This window comes from Halichondria panicea, chromosome 17 (genome assembly GCF_963675165.1).
Source record: "Halichondria panicea chromosome 17, odHalPani1.1, whole genome shotgun sequence".
Lineage (NCBI taxonomy): Eukaryota > Metazoa > Porifera > Demospongiae > Suberitida > Halichondriidae > Halichondria > Halichondria panicea.
This window is the reverse complement of record NC_087393.1, coordinates 337,502-363,599: the sequence shown is the minus strand read 5'-3', so window position 1 is coordinate 363,599 and position 26,098 is coordinate 337,502. Positions and strand designations below refer to the sequence as shown.

At 41.2% G+C, this 26,098-nt stretch overlaps 6 protein-coding genes and 1 long non-coding RNA gene across 10 annotated transcripts in view; 6 read left to right on the top strand and 1 right to left on the bottom strand.

Moving 5' to 3' along the window:
- Positions 1 to 538: 538 nt before the first annotated feature.
- On the top strand, positions 539 to 3,175 carry LOC135351893 (uncharacterized). Its single transcript, XM_064551007.1, has 6 exons — positions 539 to 679; positions 876 to 1,340; positions 1,489 to 1,953; positions 2,097 to 2,292; positions 2,654 to 2,713; positions 2,771 to 3,175. Exons 1-6 carry the CDS (start codon positions 607 to 609, stop codon positions 3,018 to 3,020), a joined length of 1,509 nt encoding a protein of 502 aa, XP_064407077.1. The 5' UTR covers positions 539 to 606; the 3' UTR covers positions 3,021 to 3,175.
- A 149-nt stretch (positions 3,176 to 3,324) lies between these two features.
- Positions 3,325 to 16,157, bottom strand: LOC135351911 (uncharacterized). 2 transcript variants are annotated; one of them, XR_010399534.1, is made up of 4 exons: positions 16,114 to 16,157; positions 15,932 to 16,038; positions 15,673 to 15,730; positions 3,325 to 4,025 (listed from the first exon to the last, which is right to left on the bottom strand). It is a non-coding gene; the product is annotated as an uncharacterized LOC135351911 (long non-coding RNA). The 2 variants fall into 2 exon arrangements; XR_010399535.1 differs by lacking the exon at positions 3,325 to 4,025 and adding an exon at positions 15,109 to 15,165.
- LOC135351903 (neuropilin-1-like) lies at positions 4,528 to 6,721 on the top strand. The gene is made up of 5 exons (XM_064551019.1): positions 4,528 to 4,809; positions 5,027 to 5,488; positions 5,678 to 5,870; positions 6,138 to 6,182; positions 6,240 to 6,721. Exons 1-5 carry the CDS (start codon positions 4,737 to 4,739, stop codon positions 6,523 to 6,525), a joined length of 1,059 nt encoding a protein of 352 aa, XP_064407089.1. The 5' UTR covers positions 4,528 to 4,736; the 3' UTR covers positions 6,526 to 6,721.
- LOC135351902 (uncharacterized) lies at positions 7,495 to 9,741 on the top strand. The gene is made up of 5 exons (XM_064551018.1): positions 7,495 to 7,659; positions 7,877 to 8,326; positions 8,534 to 8,729; positions 8,991 to 9,050; positions 9,112 to 9,741. Exons 1-5 carry the CDS (start codon positions 7,587 to 7,589, stop codon positions 9,401 to 9,403), a joined length of 1,071 nt encoding a protein of 356 aa, XP_064407088.1. The 5' UTR covers positions 7,495 to 7,586; the 3' UTR covers positions 9,404 to 9,741.
- LOC135351904 (uncharacterized) lies at positions 9,975 to 12,172 on the top strand. 2 transcript variants are annotated; one of them, XM_064551021.1, is made up of 5 exons: positions 9,975 to 10,118; positions 10,320 to 10,778; positions 11,021 to 11,153; positions 11,452 to 11,511; positions 11,576 to 12,172. In XM_064551021.1, the coding sequence occupies exons 1-5, from the start codon at positions 10,046 to 10,048 to the stop codon at positions 11,850 to 11,852; spliced, it is 1,002 nt and encodes a 333-aa protein (XP_064407091.1). In that variant the 5' UTR covers positions 9,975 to 10,045; the 3' UTR covers positions 11,853 to 12,172. The 2 variants fall into 2 exon arrangements, with proteins under 2 accessions (XP_064407091.1, XP_064407090.1); XM_064551020.1 differs by having other exon boundaries at positions 10,979 to 11,153.
- LOC135351901 (uncharacterized) lies at positions 12,959 to 15,277 on the top strand. The gene is made up of 5 exons (XM_064551017.1): positions 12,959 to 13,128; positions 13,334 to 13,792; positions 13,981 to 14,185; positions 14,533 to 14,592; positions 14,660 to 15,277. The coding sequence occupies exons 1-5, from the start codon at positions 13,053 to 13,055 to the stop codon at positions 14,958 to 14,960; spliced, it is 1,101 nt and encodes a 366-aa protein (XP_064407087.1). The 5' UTR covers positions 12,959 to 13,052; the 3' UTR covers positions 14,961 to 15,277.
- Positions 16,158 to 16,188: 31 nt separating the features above from the next.
- The window catches only part of LOC135351863 (dynein axonemal heavy chain 3-like), a 28,521-nt gene continuing 18,611 nt past the window's right edge, over positions 16,189 to 26,098 (top strand). For both annotated transcript variants that reach the window (XM_064550969.1, XM_064550968.1), the window contains exons 1-22: positions 16,189 to 16,331; positions 16,885 to 16,989; positions 17,197 to 17,371; positions 17,560 to 17,723; positions 17,901 to 18,286; positions 18,464 to 18,598; positions 18,789 to 19,038; positions 19,254 to 19,516; positions 19,685 to 19,796; positions 19,861 to 20,039; positions 20,093 to 20,186; positions 20,326 to 20,540; positions 20,731 to 20,887; positions 20,996 to 21,444; positions 21,654 to 21,964; positions 22,127 to 22,364; positions 22,567 to 22,768; positions 22,965 to 23,168; positions 23,340 to 23,454; positions 23,662 to 24,089; positions 24,241 to 24,411; positions 24,860 to 25,306. In XM_064550969.1, the coding sequence (XP_064407039.1) occupies positions 16,317 to 16,331; positions 16,885 to 16,989; positions 17,197 to 17,371; positions 17,560 to 17,723; positions 17,901 to 18,286; positions 18,464 to 18,598; positions 18,789 to 19,038; positions 19,254 to 19,516; positions 19,685 to 19,796; positions 19,861 to 20,039; positions 20,093 to 20,186; positions 20,326 to 20,540; positions 20,731 to 20,887; positions 20,996 to 21,444; positions 21,654 to 21,964; positions 22,127 to 22,364; positions 22,567 to 22,768; positions 22,965 to 23,168; positions 23,340 to 23,454; positions 23,662 to 24,089; positions 24,241 to 24,411; positions 24,860 to 25,306 (4,815 nt within the window). In that variant the 5' untranslated portion in view covers positions 16,189 to 16,316. The remainder of the gene's footprint in view (positions 16,332 to 16,884; positions 16,990 to 17,196; positions 17,372 to 17,559; positions 17,724 to 17,900; positions 18,287 to 18,463; positions 18,599 to 18,788; positions 19,039 to 19,253; positions 19,517 to 19,684; positions 19,797 to 19,860; positions 20,040 to 20,092; positions 20,187 to 20,325; positions 20,541 to 20,730; positions 20,888 to 20,995; positions 21,445 to 21,653; positions 21,965 to 22,126; positions 22,365 to 22,566; positions 22,769 to 22,964; positions 23,169 to 23,339; positions 23,455 to 23,661; positions 24,090 to 24,240; positions 24,412 to 24,859; positions 25,307 to 26,098) is intronic.

Below are 26,098 nucleotides of genomic sequence, written 5' to 3'. Positions count from 1 at the left end.
AGAGAAGATAGTTATTGACACAGCCTACGGGAGCTTAACTGATGGAACCAAGATTGAACCAGACATGGAGGCCTTTCAAGATGGCACAGAGAAGACAGTTATTAACACAGCCTATGGTAGCTTAGCTGATGGAACAAAGATTGAAGCAGACATGGAGGCCTTTCAAGATGGCACAGAGAAGAAGACAGTTATTAACACGGCCTATATGGGAGCTTGATGGAGAATGCTGCTTATGCTGGAACAAAAAGTGAACCAGAGAATGTTGGAAAAGAACTGATTGACAATCCATTGTATGGCACTATGCAAGTATGATTACGTATGTTAGTGTATACGCATTATGTGGGGTATCAATTTGAACATCAAGCAATTTTAATACGTTCTGCCAGTGCATGCATTTAAACAGTGCATGTATGAGTGTACATACGTATACCAGCACTTATCACAATATTTGGTTGAATCGTGGGATGACCACCAACAAACTAGGCACAAATATGCTGGAAGGGATCACATATGGCCTCTGCATGTTCTTAATCTGATGCAACAAGGCACCCATAAGTATTCATTTGGGAAATATTATCTACTCAAACTGTGAAGCTGCATGCAAGGATGACGTCCACAGCTGTTTGGGTGATGTTAGTGTGTATACTACAAACATCTCAAGTCCTATGTCAGGGAAATGGTGAGTGAGAGAAAGCTATCACAGTTCTTATGTCCAATGTTTACCAAATCTATATGTATCTACAGTATAACAGCATGTTAAAAAATTACTATAATTATAACAACTACTTTTATCAACTTAGTATAATAAATAATTTCACTGTAGGATTACGTAACCAGGTACGTCTCTGTATACTTTACCCCCCCCCCACATATAGTTTGTCGAGAGCCTCTTATTACTGGTGAGAAGTACAGAGTGGAGGATGAACAGATCACAGCCAGTTCAATCTTCTCTGAAGACTACCCCCCTCACAAGGCTAGGCTGGGGGGAATGGAATGGTGTGCACAAGAAGGTTTGGGTATTGGCGCTTGGATTCAAGTCGATTTCAGAGAAAATGTCATAATTCAAGAGCTACAGATAGAGGGAGATGGAGGAGAATTCCAGTACTACCTCACTCAGTTTACAATAGAGTATGGTCCTAACAGTGACCAGTTGAGCAGCATTCTCCAACCTAATTCCACTGACCCGATGGTCTTCACTAGACCAGACTCTCCCGATGTCAGCACCACAGTCCTACCCAACCCCCTCACCACTCGAATATTGAGGATTGTAGGTGTGGCATTCTTTGGAGGAGCAGTGCTTTGTTTGGACCTGGAGGCAATCGGCTGTGTCCTACCTCCAGGTAAGCTATTTAGCATATACCATTATCATTATACACAGAGGGCAGCTATAGATCGTGACATCACGAATGAAAAAAGCCCTTAATCTAAAATGCCTATAAGCACAAAGCTATCTACTTTACCCCCCCCCCCCCCCCCCCCTACATACAGTATGTCGAGAGCCTCTTATTACTGGTGAGAAGTACAGAGTGGAGGATGAACAGATCACAGCCAGTTCAATCTTCTCTGAAGACTATCCCCCTCACAAGGCTAGGCTGGGGGGAATGGAATGGTGTGCACAAGAAGGTTTGGGTATTGGCGCTTGGATTCAAGTCGATTTCAGAGAAAATATCATAATTCAAGAGCTACAGATAGAGGGAGATGGAGGAGAATTCCAGTACTACCTCACTCAGTTTACAATAGAGTATGGTCCTAACAGTGACCAGTTGAGCAGCATTCTCCAACCTAATTCCTTCCAACCAATGGTCTTTACTAGACCAGACTCTCCCAGTGTCAGCACGACAGTCCTACCCAACCCCCTCACCACTCAAATATTGAGGATTGTAGGTGTGGCATTCTTTGGAGGAGCAGTACTTTGCTTGGACCTGGAGGCAATCGGCTGTGTCCTACCTCTAGGTAAGCTATTTAGCATCATTATATATACACAGAGGGCATACACCGTGACACCACAAATTCTCTTAAATCTGTATTTTAATAACTGGGAGATTTTTTTACTGACTAATATGCACACTATTCTCAGTACACACACACACATACAGATGCTACCACCACAGATACCACACAAATTACATCAACAAACTTCCCCCAACGAACGGATGACACTATGACTGGGAACACAGGAGCTATTGTGGGAGGGTCAGTGGGTGGAGCTACCTTCGTACTTGTGATCTTAAATGTCACTATCATTATACTAGTGTGCCTACTAGTTAAAAGGAATAAGGGGAGAAATATCAGGTAATTAATACATGAAGCATTAATAAAGCATCTTTGAACGGCTACAACTTTAGTTCTGATGGTCTAATCACATTAATGTTAGTTTTGATTTTAAAAGGAGCTCTTTCAGATGCCATCATGGTATGCTCAAATCTTAAATTTGGAACAGGTCCATTTTCGGGAAAAGACCATGAGTATTTTGTTAAAAACAGGCCAAAAGTTTTAATACGTATATCCATCGGAAAGAGCTCCTTATAAGCTTTCAGAAAATCAGAAAATCAATGTCATTGGACAAACGAAACTAGCCATTCAAAGGTGCTTTATTTAACGCTGCATGGGTCGAGGAGTAATTAAAACAATGATTATGTATGATTATCAATAGGACAGAGGCCACGACTGGATCCAATACTGTGCAGATTGCTGAAAATGAGACAAATTCAGAGTAAGATTAAATGATCACTGCCTAGCTTGTACTGAACTCCTTCTCATATCCAAACAGAGAGACCCGGGCACCCAATACCCTAGAAAACATGGGTGAAGTCTACTCAGAACCTACGGCAATAGCCTATGAGCCAATTGCAATTACAACTTTAAATCCACCCAACATGTATACACAAGCAAATACCATAAACAATGTGGAGGAGAGGGATGGTGATATGACTCAGTACATTGCTTTTGGGAAATTGGTGGAGAATGGAGCTACTAGTTTACCAGAGACAGAGGATGGATACGAACTTGTGTGGTTGTGACATGTGCTCTCAAGTTGGACATAATGAGAAGTACTTCTACTCAGGCGGCTATTTTATAATTGTTTAACAACCATTTTAAATATGCTGCTCAGTTAAAATGGGAATTTTACTTCAGCATAAATTCATATCGTGTTCATTAACAATATTGTTTGGTCGTCATTCGTGTCTTAAGTTTAAGATATTAATGCAGCAATAAGTTATCAAGTAAAATCACAAAACCAGCAGTATAATATATATATATAATTATATATATGTACATACCGTATAGCGCGAAATTTTTGAGAGCACACTGTTCGTGTACTCTTTGCACGTTATAGCAGATAATTCTAATTAAAGAACTATTTTCGTCGGTGGACTTAATTTTCATGTAGGATTGCTAACCCACAAAAGCAGTGAAAATTAAGCCCCTCGAAAATTTTGCGCTATACGGTATACACAATCTATACATTTTGTTCACACTAAGTCAACCTAACACGGACACTACATAAATTATGTGGGGAGTGGCCAGTCTACTATAGTAGATACGGATACTGGCTGCTGGTCAAGAATAGATGCATGGGCAACCAAGTTTCTATACATTAATCTGTTTCACTCGGCTATCAAATTAATAGGAACGATATACGGTAGTTAAAATATAAAGGTCCATATTTGTACATGTATATACATATATGTCATGTACCGTTATGGCGTATAGCGTGTATATTTCGAGGGTATAAATGTTCGCGGTTTTCGCTGATTAAGCATGTACCGCGAACATTTATACCCACGAATTTAATATCGCATGCATGCATACTGCTATTCCACGAAAATTAAATCCGCGAAAGTTTCGAAATATACCCGCTATACGGTACCTATATAGCTTAATATATTTTACCCAAGCTTAGTTAACAATATATACCTTAAATTTAATAGGGATGATCAGGACACACCTCCAAGCAGCCATGTGACAGGATACGAACGCTACACACACCAGCCATGATACTCACTGATGCGTCACATGAAAGCCTGAGAAGTAAAGATGGCCCGGAAAATTTGATCATATACATACGAAACAATTCCCCTAAAGTCTCCAACTAGCAGATCTATATGATAGACATACGTATACGAAACCATTGGGAGTCCCAACGTTAAAGCTTCAAGCACACCATACGAAAGTGTTGGTAGCCCCCTATTGTACACATACGCTAAAATGGACACGCCTAGAAAGGTCGTGTTGCCTAGCAATGGCCAACCCATGACAGAAAGCAGACAACAAAATATGAAATATAAATTTTAATGTGTACATAGAGAAGACAGTTGTTAACACAATATATAGTAGCATGATGGAACCAAGATTGAACCAGACATGGACGCCTTTCAAGATGGCACAGAGAAGAGTTATTAATACGGCCTATGGGAGCTTGATGGAGAATGCTGCTTATGCTAGAATAAAAAGTGAACCAAAATAGTTATAAAAGCCAATCCGTTGTATGGTACTATATGCAAGTATGATTACGTAGCGTTGTATGTAGTGTGGATCAATTATATCAAGCAACTTCTGCCAGTTCATATTACCACACATACATACATACCACGCAGTACTAATTACAATTTCATGCATGCTAGTTCAAACATACACTGGAAGGGATCACATTGCATGCCCTTTGCATAGCTCTTAATCTGCAACAAGGCAACATAAGAATTCATTTGGGAAATACTAGCTACTAAGCTGCAAGGATGACGTCCAAAGCTGTTTGGGTGATGTTAGTGTGTATACTACAAACATCTCAAGTCCTATGCCAGGGAAATGGTGAGTGAGTGAAAGCTAACACAATTCTTGCATGTCCAATGTTCACCATGCGTATAACGTACTACACATGCAGTGACTTATCAAGTTATAATTTTACTAGTACAATCAATACATCTCATTTTAGGGTTCCATGCACAGAACTATAATAACCAAGTACATATAATATCTCTCACATTTGTAAAAAGCACAGGCTACCTATACTCCCTCCCCCATACAGCATGCCAAGAGCCCCAGGCCCTCATTACTGGTGAGATGTACAGAGTGGAGGATGAACAGTTTACGGCCAGTTCAAGCTTCTCTGAAAACTACCTTCCCCACGAGGCTAGGCTGGAGGGGAATTCGTGGTGCGCACAAGCAGGCTTGGGTAGTGGTGCCTGGATTCAAGTCGATTTCAAAACATATGTCATAATTCAAGAGTTACAGATAGGAGGAGATAGAGGAGGCTTCTACATCAATCAGTTCACAATAGAGCATGGTCCTAACAGTGACCAGTTGAACAGCATTCTCCAAGCTAATTCCAACCAACCAATGGTCTTCACTAGACTAAACTCTCCCAGTGTCAGCACGACAGTCCTACCCACCCCTCTCACCACTCGAGTATTGAGGATTGTCAGTGTGGTCCATTCTGGATCAGACCCTTGTCTGTACCTAGAGGCAATTGGCTGTGTCCAATCTCCAGGTAAGCCATTTAGCATAATTATAGCTATAATTATAGCTATAATTATATATCCATTATCATTATATACACAGAGGGCAGCTAGACTGTGATACCGCAAATGAAAAAAGCTCTTAAATCTGTGTTTTAACAATTGAAAGTCTTTCTAATATGCACACCATTCTTGTCTTGGCACACACACACATACCACAGATACCACACAAACTACACCAACAAACGAAACAGAAACAGATGATGCTATGACAACAACAATGCTAGTCAGTGCTGGGAACACAGGAGCCATTGTGGGAGGGTCAGTGGGTGGAGCCACCTTCGTACTTGTGATCTTACTTATCACTATCATCATACTAGTTGTGTGCCTACAAGTTAAAAGGAGAAATATCAGGTAATTGACCATGCAATCGACCCATGTAGCGTTAAATAAAGCATCTTTGATCTTTGATAATTTTAGTTCCGTTTGTCCAATCATATAATTGTCTGAAAACTTAGAAGGAGCTCGTTATTAAGATGGTATTACTGAAAATCTTAAATTGCACAATCCCATTTTTGAATGGGCTTAGCTCATGGTATTTGTCAAAAACTTTTTGATTTTAATACATCTGAAAGGCCTTTCTCTAAGCTTTCAGAATGAACGTTATTTAATTATCAACAGGACTGAGGCTACGCCAGGATCCAGCACTGAGAAAAAATGTTCAGAGTAAGATTAAATAATCACCGCCTAGCTTGTACTGAACTCCTTCTCTTATCCAAACAGAGAAACCCGATCTCCCAATACCCTAGAAAACATGGGTGAAGTCTACTCAGAACCTATGGCAATAGCCTACAAGCCAATTACGATGACAACTTTAAACCGATCCAATACGTATGAAAGCATTAACATCTCCGACCTGGAGTATGCACAAGTAGACACCACGAAAGGTGGCTATAGCAACACGGAGGAGAGGGATGGTGATATGACTCAGAACAATGCTTATGGAAGATTGGTGGAGAATGGAGCTACTAGTCTACCAGAGGCAGAGAATGAATACGAACTTGTGTGATTGTGCATTACATGTGCTCTCAAGTTGGATATAATAATTAATGCCTCTTCTACAATTTTTTGGGCTGTTATTTGACTAACAATTCTACTGCAAATTAAATCTCATAGTCTTATCAACAATCTTTGTTTGGTCATTATTATAGTCTCTCAAACTGCAATTTATACAACAAAGTTATATTAGTACATATACTGTTAGTATGAAAACCTATAGAAGTAGAGACGGAAAAATTGAGCATATAATTCTACATACAAAACAATTCTCCCATGACGCCTCAAACTAGCAGATCGGTGCTAGTCATAATTATACTTGAAATATTGGGAGTCCCAACGCGTTTAGAGCTTCAAGCACATCATACGAAAGTGTTGGTAGCCCCCATTGTACCATACGCTAAAGTGGACATGCCTATAAAGGTCGTGTTGCCTAGCAATAGCCAATCCATGACAGTCAGTGAGAGCAGTCAATAAAGTATGGACAGTAAAGACTATATAGAGGCCTTTCAAGATGACACAGAGAAGACAGTTACTAACGCAGCCTATAATTATGAGAGCATGATGCTTATGCTAGAACAAAGAGAGTAAACCAGGAAATGAGCTTATGGATAATCCGTTGTATGGTTCTATGCATTGTGTCGTGTAATGTACGATTATGTAGTGTACATCAATTATGTAACTGGCGTGGTGTAGGAATAGCTAAAGATCAATATCACCATAAGTATGCATAATTATCATCTCTTAATTGTTCAGCATAATTTTATTTGTCAGTAATAAACTCAATTCTTTTACTCTACGAGACAGCAATAAAGTAATACATGCAAGCATTAACAGAATACACCGGGTAACTATGGCAATGGCCACAATGTCGCCCACACACACTTAGTACACATAGCACACTAATTTAATAGCTATGGCCTATAATTGCACATGCAGACATTCAGGCACACATGCACGCAGACATGCAGACAATGATCACATAATGGCTTCTGTTTGCATACAACAATCAAGCCTTAAATAAAGCTTGAGCTATTCTATACATGTACTCAAATTATGTAAGAAGCTACAAGGATGTCTTTCACAGCTGTTTGGGTGATGTTAGTGTGTATACTACAAACATCTCAAGTCCTATGCCGGGGAAATGGTGAGTGAGAGAAAGCTAACACAATTCTGCATGTCCAATGTTCACCACAGCTAACTATATTATACAGTACAATAATTATTACATTTCCTTGCAGGCATGTATATAATATATGTACAGCCCATGTATGTATATACATGTCATTTCTATGATACATGCATGCATGCACATATTTAAAAAGCACAAGGCTATCTAATTTATCCCCCCCCCCCCCATACAGCATGTCGAGAGCACCTCATTCTTGGTGGGAAGTACAGAGTGGAGGATGAACAGTTCACAGCCAGTTCAAGCTTCTCTGAAGACTATCTTCCCCACGAGGCTAGACTGGGAGGAAACTCGTGGTGTGCAGAAAGTAGTGATACGGAAAACTGGATTCAAGTAGATTTTGGAACAGATGTCATAATTCAAGAGTTACTGATAGGAGGGGATGGAGGAGCAGCCCAGTTCTACGTCAATCTATTCAGAATAGAGTATGGTCCTAACAGTGACCAGTTGAGCAGTATTCTTCAACCTAATTCCAACCAACCAAAGGTCTTCAGTAGACCAGACTCTCCCGATGTCAGGACCACAGTCCTATCCACCCCCCTCACCACTCGAGTATTGAGGATTGTCAGTGTGGTCCATACTGGATCTGGGCCTTGTTTGGACATGGAGGCAATTGGCTGTCCAAGTAAGCCCATCCATGCATATCCATATCATACACACAGAGGGCATGCAGCTAGACCGTGACACCGCAAATGAACTTAAATCTAAAATACCTGTGTTTTAATGACTGTATGGGATACCTTCAATCCTCTATATACACTAACTATAATATGCACACTATTCTCAGTACATATACATACATACTTATCAACATATATAACTGCTACCACAGATACTACAAAAACTATATCAACAACCCCTCCCCAACAAACTGAGGATGCTATGACAACAACAATGCCAGTCAGTGCCGGGAACACAGGAGCTATTGTGGGAGGGGCAATGGGTGGAGCTACCTTCGTATTTGTGATCTTAAATGTCACTTTCATCATACTAGTTGTGTGCCTACTAGTTAAGAGGAGAAATATCAGGTAATTCTAATCAATCGACCCATGCAGCATTAATAGTACATTTAAGGCCATAACTTTAGTTACGTTGGTACAATCACTTATCATTTTCTAAAGGTCTCTTTTAGATGATATGCCCAGGTCATAATTTTCCATTTTTGGAAAAAATATCCTGCGCTATAATTATGGTCATGGTATTTGTCAAAAACAAGCCAAAAATAGACACATGATTTTAACACATCTGAAAGGCTTCTCTCTATAAGCAAATTAACGTTATTTCAATAGGACAGAGGCTACGGCAGGATCCAGTACTGTGCAGATTGCTGAAAATGAGACAAATTCAGAGTAAGATTAAATGATCACCACCTAGCTTGTATATACTGAACTTCTTCTTTTATCCAAACAGAGAAACCCGGGATCCCAATACCCTAGAAAACATGAGTGAAGTCTACACAGAACCTACGGCAATAGCCTACGAGCCAATTATAATTACAACCTTAAATCCACCCACCACGTATGAAAGCATTACGATCCCTGACCTCGAATATGTACAAGTAGATGCCATGAACAGTGGCTACAGCAATGCGGAGGAGAGGGATGATGATACGACTTATGATGATACTTACGGGAATTTGGTGGAGAATGGAGCTACTAGTTTATCGGAGACAGAGGATGGATACGAATCTATGTGGTTGTGACATAATTATGTTCTCAAGTTGGACATAATGACAAATATTTATAATCATTCTACTTACTATATTCTACCATTTTATTCAGTTGTTATTTAACTAACCATGCATTCTAACTGCATGCTTAATAAGTATAATATACTCAGGAATTTTACTTTAGCATAAAATAATAATAGCGTCCTATCAACAATTACGATTATGTATAGTGTACGATTATGTAGTGTACATCAACTATGTAACTGGCGTGGTGTAGGAATAGCTAATTATGTTACAGATCACTTTGTTTTATATACTATCATCATAATTATGCATAATATCATAATTATCATAATCATCTCTTAATTATTTAGCCGTAATTTGTCAGTGATAAACTCAATTTTGTTACTTTACGAGACTGCAATAAAGTGATGCATGCAAGCATCAACAGCTAGCATACACCGGGTAACTATGGCAATGGCCACAGTGTCGCCCACATAATACGTACACTTAGCACACTAATTTAATAGCCATGACCTAATTTACACGTGCAGACATGCATGCAGACAACGATTACATAATGGGTTCTGTTTGCATACAACAATAAGCTTTATAATTTAAGGGTCATAAAGCTTGAGCCTATTATCTACTAAAATTATGTAAGAAGCTGCAAGGATGACTTTCACAGCTGTTTGGGTGATGTTAGTGTGTATACTACAAACATCTCAAGTCCTATGCCAGGGAAATGGTGAGTGAGAGAAAGCTAACACAGTTCTGCATGTCCAATGTTCACCATACGTAGCTAGCTATATACAGTACAACAATTATTACATTTCGCTTGCATGTATACAGAACTTAGCCGTGTACATGTCATTTCTATGATACATGCACATGTGTAGAAAGCATACGGCTATCTAATTTATCCCCCCCCCCTTCCATATATATACAGCATGTCGAGAGCTCCTCCTTATTGGTGGGAGATACAGAGTGGAGGATGAACAGTTTACGGCCAGTTCAAGCTTCTCTGAACACTACCTTCCCCACGAGGCTAGGCTGGGGGGAACTTCATGGTGTGCAGAAAGTAGTGATACGGAAAACTGGATTCAAGTGGATTTTGGAGCAGATGTCATAATTCAAGAGTTACTGATAGGAGGAAATGGAGGAAATACTGTATTCTACGTCAATCAGTACATACTAGAGCATGGTCCTAACAGTGACCAGTTGAGCAGCATTCTCCAAGCTAATTCCACTGACCCGATGGTCTTCACTAGACCAGACTCCCCCGATGCCAGCATCACAGTCCTACCCACCCCCCTCACCACCCGAGTATTGAGGATTGTCAGTGTGGTTCATTCTGGAACAGAACCTTGTCTGGACATGGAGGCAATCGGCTGTGTCCTAGCTCCAAGTAAGATACTATATATATCCATAATTATATACACAGAGGGTAGCTACACCGTGACATCGCAAATGAAAAAAGCTCTTAAATCTAGAATATAGACTACCTATAGTTTAATAACTGGAATCCTCTATATATACTAATTATGCACACTATATATATATAGTCTCAGTACACACACACACACACATATATAACTGCTACCACAGATACCACACAAAATATATCAACAAACCTCCCCCAACAAACAGAGGATGCTATGTCAGGAGCTATTGTGGGAGGGGCAGTGGGTGGAGCTACCTTCGTACTTGTGATCTTAAATGTCATTTTCATCATACTAGTTGTGTGCCTACTAGTTAAAAGGAATAAGGAGAGAAATATCAGGTAATTCTTAATCAATTGATCTATATAATATGCAGGGTTAAATAAAAAGTATATTTGAACGGTCATATATAACTTAGTTATGTTGGTACAATCACATTAATTTTACGAGCTTAGAAGGAGCTCTTTCAGATAATATGCCCAGGCCATAATTTTCCATTTTTGGAAAAAGTCTACGCTGCATGGGAATTATATATGCCCATGGTATTTTCTCAAAACAGGCCAAAAACAGACTTTTGATTTTAACACATCTGAAAGGCCTTTCTCTAAGCTTTCAGAATTAACGCTTAATTATCAACAGAACTGAGGCCATGACAGGATCCAATACTGTGCAGATTGCCAAAAATGATACAAATTCAGAGTAAGAGTATATAATTATAATCACTGCCTAGCTTGTAATGAACTCCGTTCTCTTATCCAAACAGAGAAACCCGGTCTCCCAATACCCTAGAAAACATGGGTGAAGTTTCAGAACCTACGGCAATAGCCTACGAGCCAATTACGATTACAACTTTAAATCCACCCACCACGTATGAAAGCATTAACACCCCCAACCTCGAATATGCACAAGTAGATACCATGAACAGTGGCTACAGCAATGCGGAGGAGAGGGATGATGATACGACTTACGGGAATTTGGTGGAGAATGGAGCTACTAGTTTACCAGAGGCAGAGGATGGATACGAACCTATGTGGATGTGACATGTGCTCTCAAGTTGGACATAATGAGAAACATTCTACTGCTTATAATTATTTTTTCAGTTATTGTTTAACTAACCATGCATTCTCTGCTTAATAATTATACCAAGGCTATATAGACATGGCCAATATGTACGAAACTATTGGGAGTTCAAATGTTAGAGCTTCAAGCACGCCATACAAAAGTGTTGGTAGCCCCCTATTGTACACATACGCTAATGTGAACACGTCTATAAAGGTTGTGTTGCCTAGCAATGACCAACCCGTGACATCCAGTGAGAGCAGTCAACAAAGTATGGACAGTAAACACGATATAGAGACCTCTCAAGATGGCACAGAGAAAATAGTCTATAACGCAGCCCTATGGGAGCATGATGCTTATGCTAGAACAAAGAGAATAAACCAGAAAACAGCCCCACCCTCGGCCTCACATCAAGCCAAAGAAACTCGCCTCTACACCGCTGCAAAACAGCTCAGCCCCCAGCAAAAAGAGCCGCTTCTAGTGCTATGGTAAAGCAGAATTGACATGCATCATGAGGACTAGGTCGAGGAACACACAACATGAACCTTGGGCAATTTTAAAACCTGCATAGAAGAAACTCCAGCAGTGCTGAACATTCCTGCATGGCTGGACTTACTTTGATACTTAATTGTTATTTCTCATGATATTTAATTTAATTTGTCTGTCTAATGCCAGAGGGGCGTTCTGTGGTTAGTGCATTATGACTTTGTGGTTATAGTGCATTATGACTTTCAGCAGGCATCATGCTGCATATATATATATTGCACTTGGCAACAACGTAGCAACGAGATATCTTAATTATTCAACAAAATTTGTCAGTAATAAAACTCAATTCTTTTTCTACGAGACTGCAATAAAGTGATGCATGCAAGCATTAACAGCATACACCTAGTAACTACGTCAATGGCCACAATGTCGCCCACATACGTACACTGAGCACACTAATTTAATAGCCATGACCTAATTGCATGTGCAGACATGCATGCAGACATACTGACAGACAATGATTACATAATGGGTTCTGTTTGCATCAACAATTAAGCCTTAATTTAAGGAACAATGCACGCAGACATACAGACGATGATTATATAATGGGTTCTGTTTGAATCAACAATTTAGCCTTTAATTTAAGGAACATAAGCTTGAGCCTATTATCTACTCAAATGTAAGAAGCTGCAAGCATGAATTCCACAGCTGTTTGGGTGATGTTAGTGTGTATACTACAAACATCTCAAGTCCTATGCCAAGGAAATAATGGTGAGTGAGAGCTAGAAAGCTACCACAGTTCTGCACGTCCAATGTTCACCATATAATACGTAGCTAACTATTATACAGTACAATAATTATTATATTTCGCTTGCATGTACTTAGCCATGTACATGTCACTTTTATGATACATGCACATGCATGTGTAGAAAGCACAAGGCTATCTCATTTACCCCCCCCCCCCCCATGCATACAGCATGTCGAGAGCCACTCATTACTGGTGGGAGGTACAGAGTGGAGGATGAACAGTTCACGGCCAGTTCAAGCTTTTCTGAAGACTACCTTCCCCACGAAGCTAGGCTGGGGGGAAAATCGTGGTGTGCAAAAAATAATAATACGGGAAGCTGGATTCAAGTTGATTTCAAAGCAGATGTCATAATTCAAGAGCTACAGATAGGAGGAGATGGAGGACTATACCAGTTCTATCTCAATCAGTTCACAATAGAGCATGGTCCTAACAGTGACCAGTTGAGCAGCATTCTCCAAGCTAATTCCACTGACCCGATGGTCTTCACTAGACCAGACTCTCCCGATGTCAGCACGACAGTCCTACCCACCCCCCTCACCACTCGAGTATTGAGGATTGTCAGTGTGGTTCATAGTGGAGCAGAGCCTTGTTTGGATATGGAGGCACTTGGCTGTGTCCTATTTCTAGGTAAGCCATTATTTTAGCATAATTATATCCATAATAATACACAGAGGGCAGCTAGACAGTGACATCGCAAATGAACAAAACTCTTAAATCTCTGTTTAATGCAAGGACTTTCAATCTCCTATACATTAATTTGATTAATATATAATTATTCTCGGTACACACACACAAACATACAACTGCTACCACAGATACCACACAAATTATATCAACAACCTCTCCCCAACAAATTGAGGATGCTATGTCAGTAGCAATGCCAGTCAGTGCTGGGAACACAGGAGCCATTGTGGGAGCGGCAGTGGGTGGAGCTACCTTCGTACTTGTGATCTTAAATGTTACTATCATCATACTAGTTGTGTGCCTACTAGTTAAAAGGAAAAAGGAGAGAAATATCAGGTAATTCAATTGACCTATATGCATGCATGCAGGGTTAAATAAAAAACATCTTTGAACAGCCATAACTTTACTTTCGTTGCATGGTACAATCGTATTAATTTCTGAAAATTTAGAAGGAGCTCTTTGAGATGATATGCCCAACTGATTTTCCATTTTTGGAAAAAGACCATAATTTTATAGAACCTGGTATTTTGTCAAAAACAGGCCAAAAATAGACTTGATCTCTGTCTAAGCTTTCAGAATAGACATTATTGGACCAACGAAACTAAAGTTATGGCTGTTCAAATATCTTTATTTAACACTGAATGGGTTGAGGAGTAATTAACTAATGCATTATCTATCAACAGGACTGAGGCTACGCCAGGATCCAGTACTGTGCAGATTGCTGAAAATAAGACAAATTCAGAGTAAGATTTAAATGATCACCGCCTATAGTATATAGCTTGTAATGAACTCCTTTTCTTATCCAAACAGAGGGATCCGGTCTCCCAATACCCTAGAAAACATAAGTGAAGTCTACTCAGAACCTACGGCAATAGTCTACGAGCCAATTACGATTACAACTTTAAATCCACCCAACATATATGAAAGCATTAACATCCCCGACCTCGAATATGCACAAGTAGATACCATGAACAGTGGTTACAGCAATGCGGAGGAGAGGGATGATGATACGACTAACGGGAATTTGGTGGAGAATGGAGCTACTAGTTTACCAGAGGCAGAGGATGGATATGAACCTATGTGGCCGTCTACTCAGAACCTACGGCAATAGCATACGAGCTAATTACGATTACAACTTTAAATCCACCCAACATAATTATATGAAAGCATTAACATCCCTGACCTCGAATATGCACAAGTAGATACCATGAACAGTGGTTACAGCAATGCGGAGGAGAGGGATGGTGATACGACTTACGGGAATTTGGTGGAGAATGGAGCTACTAGTTTACCAGAGGCAGAAGATGGATATGAACCTATGTGGCCGTAACATATGCTCTCAAGTTGGATATAATGAGAAATATTTTTGCGATCATTCTACTGCTTATTCTACACATTTTTGGATAATTTTACTGTTTTTTGTAATTAACAATTTTACTGGTTAACTTAAGAATATGTCCTATCAACAATTATAATCTTTGTTTGGTCGTCATTATAGTCTCTCAAGCATGCAATTAATACAGCAACAGTTATTAGTAGTACATACGTGTACTGTAAGTACATGTACACACTAGGTCAACTTAACACGGGCAGTACTGAGATGTAGGGAGTGCATGGCCAGTCTATACCAGTATATATACGGATACTGCATGGCTGCTGGTCAAGAATAGATGCATGGGAAAACCAGCTATGTATGTACAAGTTTCTCCTATTTACTCGGCTATCAAATTAATTTTATGCAACGATACGGTAGTTAATAATTATAAGGGTCTATATTTGTACACGTCATGTACATAGCTTACAAGCTTATAGTTAACATATACCTTATTTAATAGAGATGATCAGGACACACCTACACACAGTCATGTGACAGGATGAGCGCTACACACACCAGCCATGATGATCCGCCATATGAAAATGTGAGAAGAAAAGACGAAAAATTTTAATAATTAGACTATACATACGAACACTTTGCATGAAGTCTGCAACTAGCAGATCTCATGGGATAATAGTTATACATACAAACACATTGGGAGTCCCATGTCATCACTAATGCCAACTCATTGGTGCAGGTTAACACACCTGGGGGACTGGGTTCTCCCAGAGCACAAAGCTAGGATCCTTCCATTCCAAGCTGTCCTTGTGTGGTTTCCTGTTGAGAGCTCCTCCAAACTCCAGCTGCCAAATGCCTGAAAGATAAAACCACATGTATAGCTGATTTTTGTTGCAATGCACAGTACATAGCCAGAGGTACATAGCTATACCTTTCATTCTTCCATACCTATGGGTCCACATGGCAGAGGAGATACGCCCCCCTTTTCTGCCACGTGGCTGCAGCTCTAACAAAGATGCTAAAAAGTTGCTATGGTGATAAATGCCTACGGCTATGTTTATCTGATAATCATCAAGCCGAGGGTCCAGGATAGAGATGCAGTAAAAGAGTCCCTACACTGCAAAGAATTCAAGAATGGAGACTCGAAAGGTAAGAATGAACCACTCACAATCCACTGGAACATGCCACACCCCCAGTATAAGCTAGGGAGCTCATTTATAAGCTAGAGGGTGTTCTACAGGTATTCGGTGTGGTTCGAACCCTCCGAACGTCTTCTAGGACTGTACAGTACAGTGGCATATACTTGGTGGAGTGTACGTGTGCTCTTGAGTAGTCATAATTTGAGTTCGGTCAGTCTGATAGCTAATTTGATGAGTTTCTGAAAGCTTACAAGCCGGCCGCATTATACGTTTAATACAAGCTTACAACGAGATAACGTTCAACTCTCAATCTTTGATCGAGCCTGAATTACCTCCCAGCCCCGTCCTTAGCAAATGGAAAATAGGTTGAATCACACGCTCAAAACAATTATATCCTGGTACGGTATGTGCCTTCATTATTTTTATCAATCAAAGCTTTTATATACGTGTACATCATATTAACGAGCTTACTCTAAGCTTTCAAACAATCGTAAATGGTGCACCCACTCAAGTTAATAATGATGATGTGAATACTGTTCCTATGCTATACATCTCTTATGCAGTGCTCTGTGGAAGTGTTGGCTAACCCCAACATGAGGGTACACACTGAGCTACCCCATATCCCCATACGCCCCTCTACCCACACACAGCCATCTCCTCTATACAGCGTGAGTCTCTTCAATGAATAGTCTACTGACTACATGCATATATTGTACCCATCCAGTACAGCATAATGTTGTATCTCTAATCCCTGCATAATCTACACATCTCAGACTAGTAGAGTGGCCAATATTTCTTATTAAAGGTCTCATCTAATTTACTATTGTGCACGCATATTTTATGGGATAGTGTGAAAGTTTAACTACTCCCCTCAGCTTGTTCTCAAGAATCTTGAGAATCCTCCTGTCATGAAGCGCATGTCCTGGACCAGAGCAGCTCCCTTCAAGGAGGAGAAGTATCATCGGACCCCGTCAGAGTCCATAGCTAACAACTACACCCCAACTGCCAGCAAGCTCAAGATCAGAAACCTCAGGAAGGCAAGATCACCTTGTATCCTATCATCTAACAGTCTCTGTGCAATGAATGTATTTGTGTATAGCGGGTTATTAATATACAATAGGTTCTACGTCACCATTCTGAGCTGTACGAATAAACTTTGATAAATTTTCAATGGTGAAAATCACTGGTATATCAATAATAGTTAATAGTTTAGCGTCCCTAACTTATTACTCCACCAGCTCCAATGAAGGCTACCAAGTCTCCAGTTCACCTCACCCCTAGGTCGTCACTTTCCCCATTCAGTCACCAATACAACCCAGAGTCCCGACCGATGAGCCCGGGAGAGCAGTTTGGGTTCATGGCAATGGAGGACGGGCAGGAGCCAACCACAGAGGACCTGGAGGTATTTTATATAGTAGCTGCTTGCAACTGTATTGCTCTAGAATACAATGTAGTGTGTGAAATTTCAGCAAATGTGTGGCTGTTATACTTAATAAAAATAATTATGGCTCCAAGCTGTTAGTAGCAATCGTATGTATCACCTAATGCTATTGGGCCGTGTGTGTGTGTGTGTCTACAGCGCTACCAGTACTATATTCTAGAGGGTGTGTCCCAGGCTGACCTACCTCCGATGCCAGAGGGGACAATGACACAAGTACACTCAAAGCTCCTCCAAAAATTACTCGACAACCCTGATTGGAAAACACTTCGACAGAACCTTCACAAGGAAATCCTGGATGACTATAAACTCAGCCTAAAGAAGGCTATCATTGACTACATTCTCAAAGACAGCAGTGAAATGAAACGACTTAAGATTGGGTCAGTCCCGCGGCCGCTCCCTCAGAGGGCTATTCGCGCACCCGTACCATGGAAGGAGAGTGTGAGGTGTGCCAAGGACGCTCAGAGTCAGCAACTGTTCATCTCCAACACTGTCATGACTGAGTTGCAGAGCCTCTGGTATAACAAGTGAGTGGGCCTGGTGTCTGATTGATAGCTTTTTATGTTTGATATGACCCCTTAAAATGAATTTCTCAGAACTGTCTGTATAATTATGGTTACTTTATTGTAAGGGTCATGTGATGAAGTCAAACGAAACCATCTGTAGGAAGTTTTAATTGTGTACTAGTCTATTTCCCTGTGTAGGTATTCCAGTGTTCACTTTGTTGACCTGGAGGTGCTGTGCTCTGAGAGAGACGAGGTCAGAGAGTTGAAACCATCTCAGTTTGAGGCCCTCGTCAAGAGCCAGTGTGCTCATGCCAGGAGGACCCTACAGGAGGGGTAAGAGCAGTACACGTGTACACTCACACACTGGGTAGTACATGTATTGTAAAAGATAAAAGCATCTATACGTGTACTGTGTGATGTCCCAATGTATATGTACACAGAAGGGCTTTTAATTTGGAATTTCGTATGACATTTTAATCATAGTGCTTAGAATGTTCTTTCCATACACATCACATACATGTAGATGGGTGTCTGAGTGTGGAGAGATCTTCCGGAGGTACAAGGTTGACTGGGCCCACCTCATGCCTTCCTCCCCGGACCAACCTGCTGTACTGGCTGAGCATTTCTTCAATGCTGCCTCTAGTCTAATGGCCAGACAGTTGAGGGAGACGGTGGAGAAATCACTACAAGACTTCCTCCAGTTTCTGAGTCACTATCAGATTGGCAACGATTATCAGGAAGAGTTTAACAACCTTCTCTTCGTGTCTAAACCAGTGAGCCTTAAGTAGTGTACAGTGATTAGCATGAATAAAACTCAACTCTGAAAATGAAGGGGAACCCAGCGTTAAATAGAGCATCTTTGAACAGCCATAACTTTAGTTCCGTTGGTCCAATCGTATTAATTTTCTGATTTTCTGAAAGCTTAGAGAGAGGTCTTTCTATGCAATGTAGTTTGTTTTTTCATCAAATTGCCTTTCCTTTTGTGTAGGTGATTCTACTCAAGCTTGATATTAAGTCATCAGAGCTCATCTTTCAGCCATGCTTCCTTGATATTGAGGCCATCCTGGGCCGTCTTGTAACAGCCATAGTGGAGAGTGCCCAGGGACTGCCTCGAGTGGAGCATGTGCTCTTCTCTGAGCTGCAAGGTTGTGAGTTGGTCCTCCCAGCTGTGAAGCTGTGTGAGGGGCTAGTGGAGGAGACCAGGGAGAGGGCACTGCACATGCTCAGGAGAAACTTCTGCGGCCCACAAAAGTGAGGGAGTATAAGTATTGTTCGTCTAAGTTGTACCTCTCCTTGTATGGTAACTTTGTGGGTGGTCTTTGAAAATATAGTGTACAGTATATACACAGTGTAGTGTGCCTATAATATTATTGGTTTCCTGTGATAAGTATGTATACTAACTGTATATACTACTCCTAGGTATGTGAGTGCCACATACACCAAGTATGAGCAGCTCTTGGACGGCAGTGCTGCTGTAGAGGTCGACGACTTTCTCAAATCATCAGATCAAGAGCTGCAACAGTTTGGAAAAGTAAGCGTTGATAACGCACTAAATGTAACAACTGCTCAATCGTTTGAATATATCACTATATTAGATGATCAAGAAGTTTCGTGATCAATCTGATGAGCTGTACCTGCTCAGACGTAAGGTCTACCTCAACCTCCTGGCTGTAGATTGCTGTGAGGTGAACGAGAGGCTACAGAGGATGGCCAGTGATCTAGCTAGCCGTCTAGTCAACCAGCTGGTGGAGAATAACAGAGATTTCAATAGGAAGTGAGTAGTGTGCGTGTGTTAGATCAGGACATGTGCTAGTACTGTTGCTGCAGGTTGTGTGAGAGTTATGACCAGATTGCTACACGTGTCTATGAGAAAGCAGCCACCACTGAAGATATGGTCTCTCTAATGCAGTTCCTCACAGAGGTATGCCCCTCCAATTAACCCATTAATTGATGCGCCCCTTGCTTTTTTCCAACCTCTACTCATTCTTTCTTCCCTCTCCAACCTTTACTCGTTGTTTGTTCCCTTCCCTAACCCTCTTCTTGTTCTTTCCTTCCTTCAGTCCCGGGAAGAGACAGTTTTCGTCCTGTTGGCAAAAGTACGTGAGGCTGGAGAGAGGCTGAAGTTTCTACTGGACTATGCCATCCTGCCAGTGGAGGACCTGGACCTGAACAGCAGGACCTTTCAATGGCCTGCACGCATGGACCCCATCTTTGAGGTCAGTCAGCAACGACTAGTGTCTCGGAGGGAGGAGGCAGAGGATCAAGTCAAAGCAAAGTCAGTTAGAGTGTTTGTGTGTGGCCGTGAGTTAGTTTGCTTGAGTACTAGAGTTGGCTCTGTAACTAGAGTTCTGGTGATCCAATTTAAAGGATTTTCTGATTTTCTGAAGCTTAGAAGGAGCCCATTCGGATGATAATGCATAAAGAGTTACTCCGTTAATACCCCCCTCCTCTCTCGCTACGTTCAGGCGAAAGAAGTTTGAGAGCTTACTGACTGACTTCACTAACCAGGTGGAGGAGTTCACCAAGAAGGAGGTACCTCGTGCAGTGGATGACATACGACCAGTTGTAGAGACACTCGACAAACTGGCCAGCGATCTGGAGGATGCAAAGAACGAGGCAATGGTCAGTCAATATGAACAGCTAAATATCTACACATACCAGTTTTGCTCTATAACTAAACGTTTTTGAATATGTCACCTCACTTTTCATTCTTTTCTACCTCTATTAAAGGCAATAAACAACGAAGAGGAGTTGCTCGAGTGGGAAATGACAGCCTTCCCTCAGATACAGTCCACCAAGGTCCTAAAAGAACCGTACGATCGACTGTGGCATACAGCGCTAGATTTCCACGAGAAAAACGACAAGTGGATGAACGGACCATTTCTTGAACTAGATGCAGAGAAAGTCGATGATGACGTTGGTAATATGTGGCGTACTATGCACAAGCTCTCCAAGACCTTCAGTGATCTGCCTCTGCCTAAACAATCCACAAATGCTTTCAAAGTGAAATTGGACAAGTTTAAAGAGCACTTGCCTATTCTGCAGACGTTTTGTAACCCGGGTATCCGAGATCGACATTGGACACGAATGAGTGAAGTGGCAGGCTTTGATCTCAAGCCTCAGCCAGACACACCTCTTAGTGCCATGCTCGAGTTTGGCCTCGAGAAGCATCTAGAAGTGTAAGTATAGTACCGTATATAGCCGGTAATTTTCGAGGCTCAAATTTTTCGCAAATTCGCTATTTTTGTGAACTTTCTCACATATAATTTTTACCATTGAACATTTCGTGGCTTGATTGAAAAGATTAGCCCTCAAAAATTACCCACTATATGGTATGACAACCTATACACATTTCCTCACTTATAATTAATAATAATTACACACACAGCCTTGAGGAGATTGGAGCGTCTGCCAGCAAAGAGTACTCCCTGGAGAAAGCCCTGGACAAGATGCAGTCAGAATGGACAGATACAGAGTTCATATTCATGGAGTACAGAGATACTGGTGTGTCCATTCTCACTGCGGTGGATGAGATCCAGGTCCTTTTGGACGACCACATCATTAAGACACAGACGATGAGGGGATCCCCCTTCATTAAGCCATTCGAAGAAGGGATCAAACAGTGGGAGGAGAAGTTAGTATTGATTCAAGACATCCTTGATGCCTGGCTCAAGTGTCAGGCCACATGGCTCTACCTAGGTGAGAGATGCCACAAAATATAGACTATGATTTTAGAAGGAGCCCATTTAGATAGTATATTCTCAAATCTTAAGTTTTGAAGGGGCCGTAATTTCTAATTTTCGGAAAAATACCATGGGGCTGTAGTACATGTAGCTATTAAATTTTTTCCTTTTTCCCCAGAGCCCATTTTCTCATCAGAGGACATTATGGCACAGATGCCGGAGGAGGGGAGGAAGTTTGGTATTGTGGATCGCTACTGGCGCGAGATAATGGGCGAGGCGGTTAAGGATAGCCACGCACTGGTTGTCACTGCACAAGCTAACATGCTGGATAAGCTCAAGGAATCCAACACTCTACTGGAGCAGATCCAGAAAGGACTTAATGATTATCTGGAGAAGAAGCGTCTTTATTTCCCAAGGTAAGCGTAAAGTTGACTCGCTCAATAAATCTGCTATTGGTAGTTAATTTCTTCCATTATAATTATATGTATTAATTTGTATAGCTACGTTTTCTGATGGATATTTTCATTACATTGTAAAATGCACGTGCACTGGCTAAATGTTATGCTGTTACAGTACACGTGTGTAGCTCACTGAACTCCCACTCTCTCTGGTACACAGGTTCTTCTTTCTATCTAACGATGAGCTGCTAGAGATCCTCTCTGAGACCAAGGATCCCACACGAGTGCAGCCTCACCTCAAGAAGTGCTTCGAGGGCATTGCCAAGTTAGTGTTCACTGAGAACCAAGAGGTCAAGGGAATGATCAGCAGTGAGAAGGAGAGTGTGCCATTCTCTAAGACCATCGTCCCAGCTGATGCTAAGGTGAGGCTTCTGTACACTATAGCTGTGTGTTAGTGCTTTGATAGGCTCTCTTCTGTTAATTTTTTACTATGTACATGTGTATAGGCACACGTATTTTGCACAGTATAAAATTATTTTGATAGTTTTTCTACAGTTTTTGATGCATTGTACAGTAATGTATATTGCTTCTATTTGACCCCCCCCTCCCTTTGCATAGGGTATGGTGGAGAAATGGCTGCTTCAAGTACAACAGACCATGATTCTCAGTCTAAAGGACGTCACGAAGAAGTCAGTGATTGCCTATGCAGAGGACCCTCGCAACAAGTGGGTGCTCAACTGGCCAGGGCAGGCAGTCATTGCTGTCGGCACTATCTACTGGACCAGGGAAGTCACTGAGGCCATCGAGACTGGACAACTCAAGGTACATTTATAGCTGTACATGAACATGTGTGTACTCAGTAATTGTCGGTGAATTTTTTGGGCTGTGCCTACATAATTTATAGTGAACTACAGTTTTTAGTTATCACATTTTTGGCTTAAATTTTAGTTCCAGTAATACTTTTTTTCGATAAACTATTCTTTTCCCATGCAGGCTTATCTGGACAAGAGCAATGGTCAGATTGATGAGATTGTTGAGCTGGTCCGTGGGAAGCTATCCAGCATGGCTAGAATCACTCTGGGAGCTCTCACTGTCATAGACGTACACGGTTAGTACCACAAGCCATACCTGGTTACATGCATGTGTATAGTGTACGGCATACATGTATGTATGACATTATTTTAGCTATATACTAGCTCTGTTAATACTTACATTGTACTTTGATACTTGATTAGTACACATACTGGTAATACATGCATAAGCTCTGTTGATGCATTGTACAGTGTACTTGATAGTGTTTGTGCTCTGTGTGCAGCTCGTGATGTGGTTGAAAAGCTACACAAGGACAATGTACACAGCTCAGTGGACTTCCAATGGATCAGTCAACTTCGTTATTACTTTGAGGATGAGTTAGTCATAGTGCGTATGATCACCACGGACGTTCCCTATGGCTATGAGTATCTTGGAAACACTGGTCGTCTTGTCATCACCCCTCTAACTGATCGCTGCTATCGGACACTAATGGGAGCACTCAAGCTTCACTTGGGAGGGGCTCCCGAGGGTCCGGCTGGTACAGGCAAGACAGAGACATGTAAGGACTTGGCTAAGGCCGTGGCCAAACAGTGTGTAGTGTTCAACTGCTCTGATGGACTGGACTATAAGGCCATGGGCAAGTTCTTCAAGGGTCTAGCACAAGCTGGAGCATGGGCTTGTTTTGATGAGTTCAACAGGATTGAGTTGGAGGTAAGAGCTTTAAAGCTACCGTATAATGTATTTGTATGTACGTATTATGTATATTCATCCCCCCTTATAATCACTGTACATGTACATGTATACGTCCTGTAAATTTAGGCAGTATAATCACCCCCCCCACACACACACACACTACTTGTAGGTACTCTCAGTGATAGCCCAGCAGATTCAAGGTATTCAAGTGGCAGTGAATCTTGGAGTGAAGAAGTTCATATTTGAGGGCACAGAGATCTCGCTGGACCCCTCCTGCACTGTGTTCATCACCATGAACCCTGGCTATGCTGGCAGGCAGGAACTACCAGACAACCTCAAGGTAAGCAACATGTGAAAGGCTACGTACGTACGTACATGTACGCGTATATGATGCATGTATGACTCGTCTTTCAACAGCCATAACTTTAGTACCGTTGATCCTATGTCAAAAAAATTATGATTTTCTGAAGAGACCTTTCAAATGATATGTTTCAATCTAAAATTTCATCGGAGCCCTAACTTGTCATTTTTTGGCCTTGGACCATGGTATGGCCAAATTAGCAAATATTTTTATCTCTCAAATATAATTTTTGATGACACCAATTGAAAAGTCTCTCTCTAAGCTTTCAGAAAATCATAAAATTAACGTTATTAGAGGAACGGAACTAAAGTTATGGCCATTCAAAGATGATCTATTTAACGTTATGACTGTAATTAAGCTTTTAGTCAAATTGACGTAATACTGCGGTAAATTGATTGCTACTTTAACCCTCTTTTTTGCGTTTCAGGTCCTCTTCCGCACTGTGGCTATGATGGTGCCAGACTATGGTCTGATTGGTGAGATCATGCTCTACTCTATGGGCTTTGTGGATGCTCGTAGTCTCTCTGCCAAGATTGTGGCCACTTATCGTCTCTGCTCTGAACAGCTATCATCACAGCATCACTATGACTACGGTATGAGGGCCGTGAAATCCGTTCTCACTGCAGCAGGCAATCTTAAACTCAAGTATCAGCAAGAGAACGAATCTGTTTTGCTATTGAGAGCTATAAACGATGTCAATCTACCCAAGTTTTTGGCCCACGATGTTCCCCTCTTTGAAGGCATCACGTCTGATTTGTTTCCCGGTGTGATCCTACCCAAGCCTGACTATGAGAGCCTAGTGGATGCTCTGTGTGACAATATTGCCAAGATGGGCCTACAACCAGTGCCCTGGTTTATCACCAAGATCATACAGGTATGTATGGTGTGTGATGGGGGGGGGGGGGGGGGGGGGGTAATGGGTTGGTTGCGTTACATTAATGTATCTGCTATAATGCTATTTATGCAAGCGCAGCTATCATGTCGTATATTTGGCGTTTATCGCATATGCTTGATCAGAGGCCGCGGCTACTAGTACCAATCTCACAAATTTGTGGTATTCGACTCTCTAGGTTACAGGCACTGTACATGTATACTTACTGTGTGTGGTACATGATCATTTATTATGCCTAAGGTATACGGTAGTGTGTTTGTGTGTGTGTGTGTCTGTCTGTGTCTGTGTAGACTGCTACAGCTGCACAAGGATCAATGAAGTGCAAGTAAGAGTTTCTATAGGCTTCTAGTCATGTTTTTTTGGATTTTAATTCGTGGATTTGCAAAATAATGCTTCGTTCTCGAGTTATGCCTAGTTTTGCTTACTTGGAATGCCATTGCAGCCTTTTTAGAAGAGCACGTAGCCAAACTTGTTTACAGAATGTTGCTACTCCACTTAGTAGTTAGCTCTGCACTAGAACGCTAGCTATTGGTAGCTGCAAGAGTGAGAAGAGAGCTGCAAGGCTCTGCTGACTTGCAGCCATTAATTTTAAACTTGAACTTTTGGTCGTTTTTAACAACAATCATCGTCAAACATTACCCACTCTTTGAGTTTCCCTGGATTTTGCATGCAGTAAAATCATATAAAAGCTAGCTAGCTTTATGTTATGTAGCTTTGGCACCTCCACCGAGGCATCAGCACCTGCGGTGCTTTTATTATTTGTGTACTAATTAT

Bases quoted from the DNA above. Each gene is read 5' to 3' on its own strand.
- LOC135351893 (XM_064551007.1), top strand. From the start codon at position 607: ATGACGTCCACAGCTGTTTGGGTGATGTTAGTGTGTATACTACAAACA. The intron at 680-875 runs GTGAGTGAGAGA...CCCCACATATAG, and splicing joins AGTCCTATGTCAGGGAAATG to TTTGTCGAGAGCCTCTTATT. The intron at 2,293-2,653 runs GTAATTAATACA...GATTATCAATAG, and splicing joins AATAAGGGGAGAAATATCAG to GACAGAGGCCACGACTGGAT.
- LOC135351901 (XM_064551017.1), top strand. From the start codon at position 13,053: ATGAATTCCACAGCTGTTTGGGTGATGTTAGTGTGTATACTACAAACA. The intron at 13,793-13,980 runs GTAAGCCATTAT...CTGCTACCACAG, and splicing joins TGGCTGTGTCCTATTTCTAG to ATACCACACAAATTATATCA. The intron at 14,593-14,659 runs GTAAGATTTAAA...TTATCCAAACAG, and splicing joins GAAAATAAGACAAATTCAGA to AGGGATCCGGTCTCCCAATA.
- LOC135351902 (XM_064551018.1), top strand. From the start codon at position 7,587: ATGTCTTTCACAGCTGTTTGGGTGATGTTAGTGTGTATACTACAAACA. The intron at 7,660-7,876 runs GTGAGTGAGAGA...CCCCCCATACAG, and splicing joins AGTCCTATGCCGGGGAAATG to CATGTCGAGAGCACCTCATT. The intron at 9,051-9,111 runs GTAAGATTAAAT...TTATCCAAACAG, and splicing joins GAAAATGAGACAAATTCAGA to AGAAACCCGGGATCCCAATA.
- LOC135351903 (XM_064551019.1), top strand. From the start codon at position 4,737: ATGACGTCCAAAGCTGTTTGGGTGATGTTAGTGTGTATACTACAAACA. The intron at 4,810-5,026 runs GTGAGTGAGTGA...TCCCCCATACAG, and splicing joins AGTCCTATGCCAGGGAAATG to CATGCCAAGAGCCCCAGGCC. The intron at 6,183-6,239 runs GTAAGATTAAAT...TTATCCAAACAG, and splicing joins ACTGAGAAAAAATGTTCAGA to AGAAACCCGATCTCCCAATA.
- LOC135351904 (XM_064551020.1), top strand. From the start codon at position 10,046: ATGACTTTCACAGCTGTTTGGGTGATGTTAGTGTGTATACTACAAACA. The intron at 10,119-10,319 runs GTGAGTGAGAGA...ATATATATACAG, and splicing joins AGTCCTATGCCAGGGAAATG to CATGTCGAGAGCTCCTCCTT. The intron at 11,512-11,575 runs GTAAGAGTATAT...TTATCCAAACAG, and splicing joins AAAAATGATACAAATTCAGA to AGAAACCCGGTCTCCCAATA.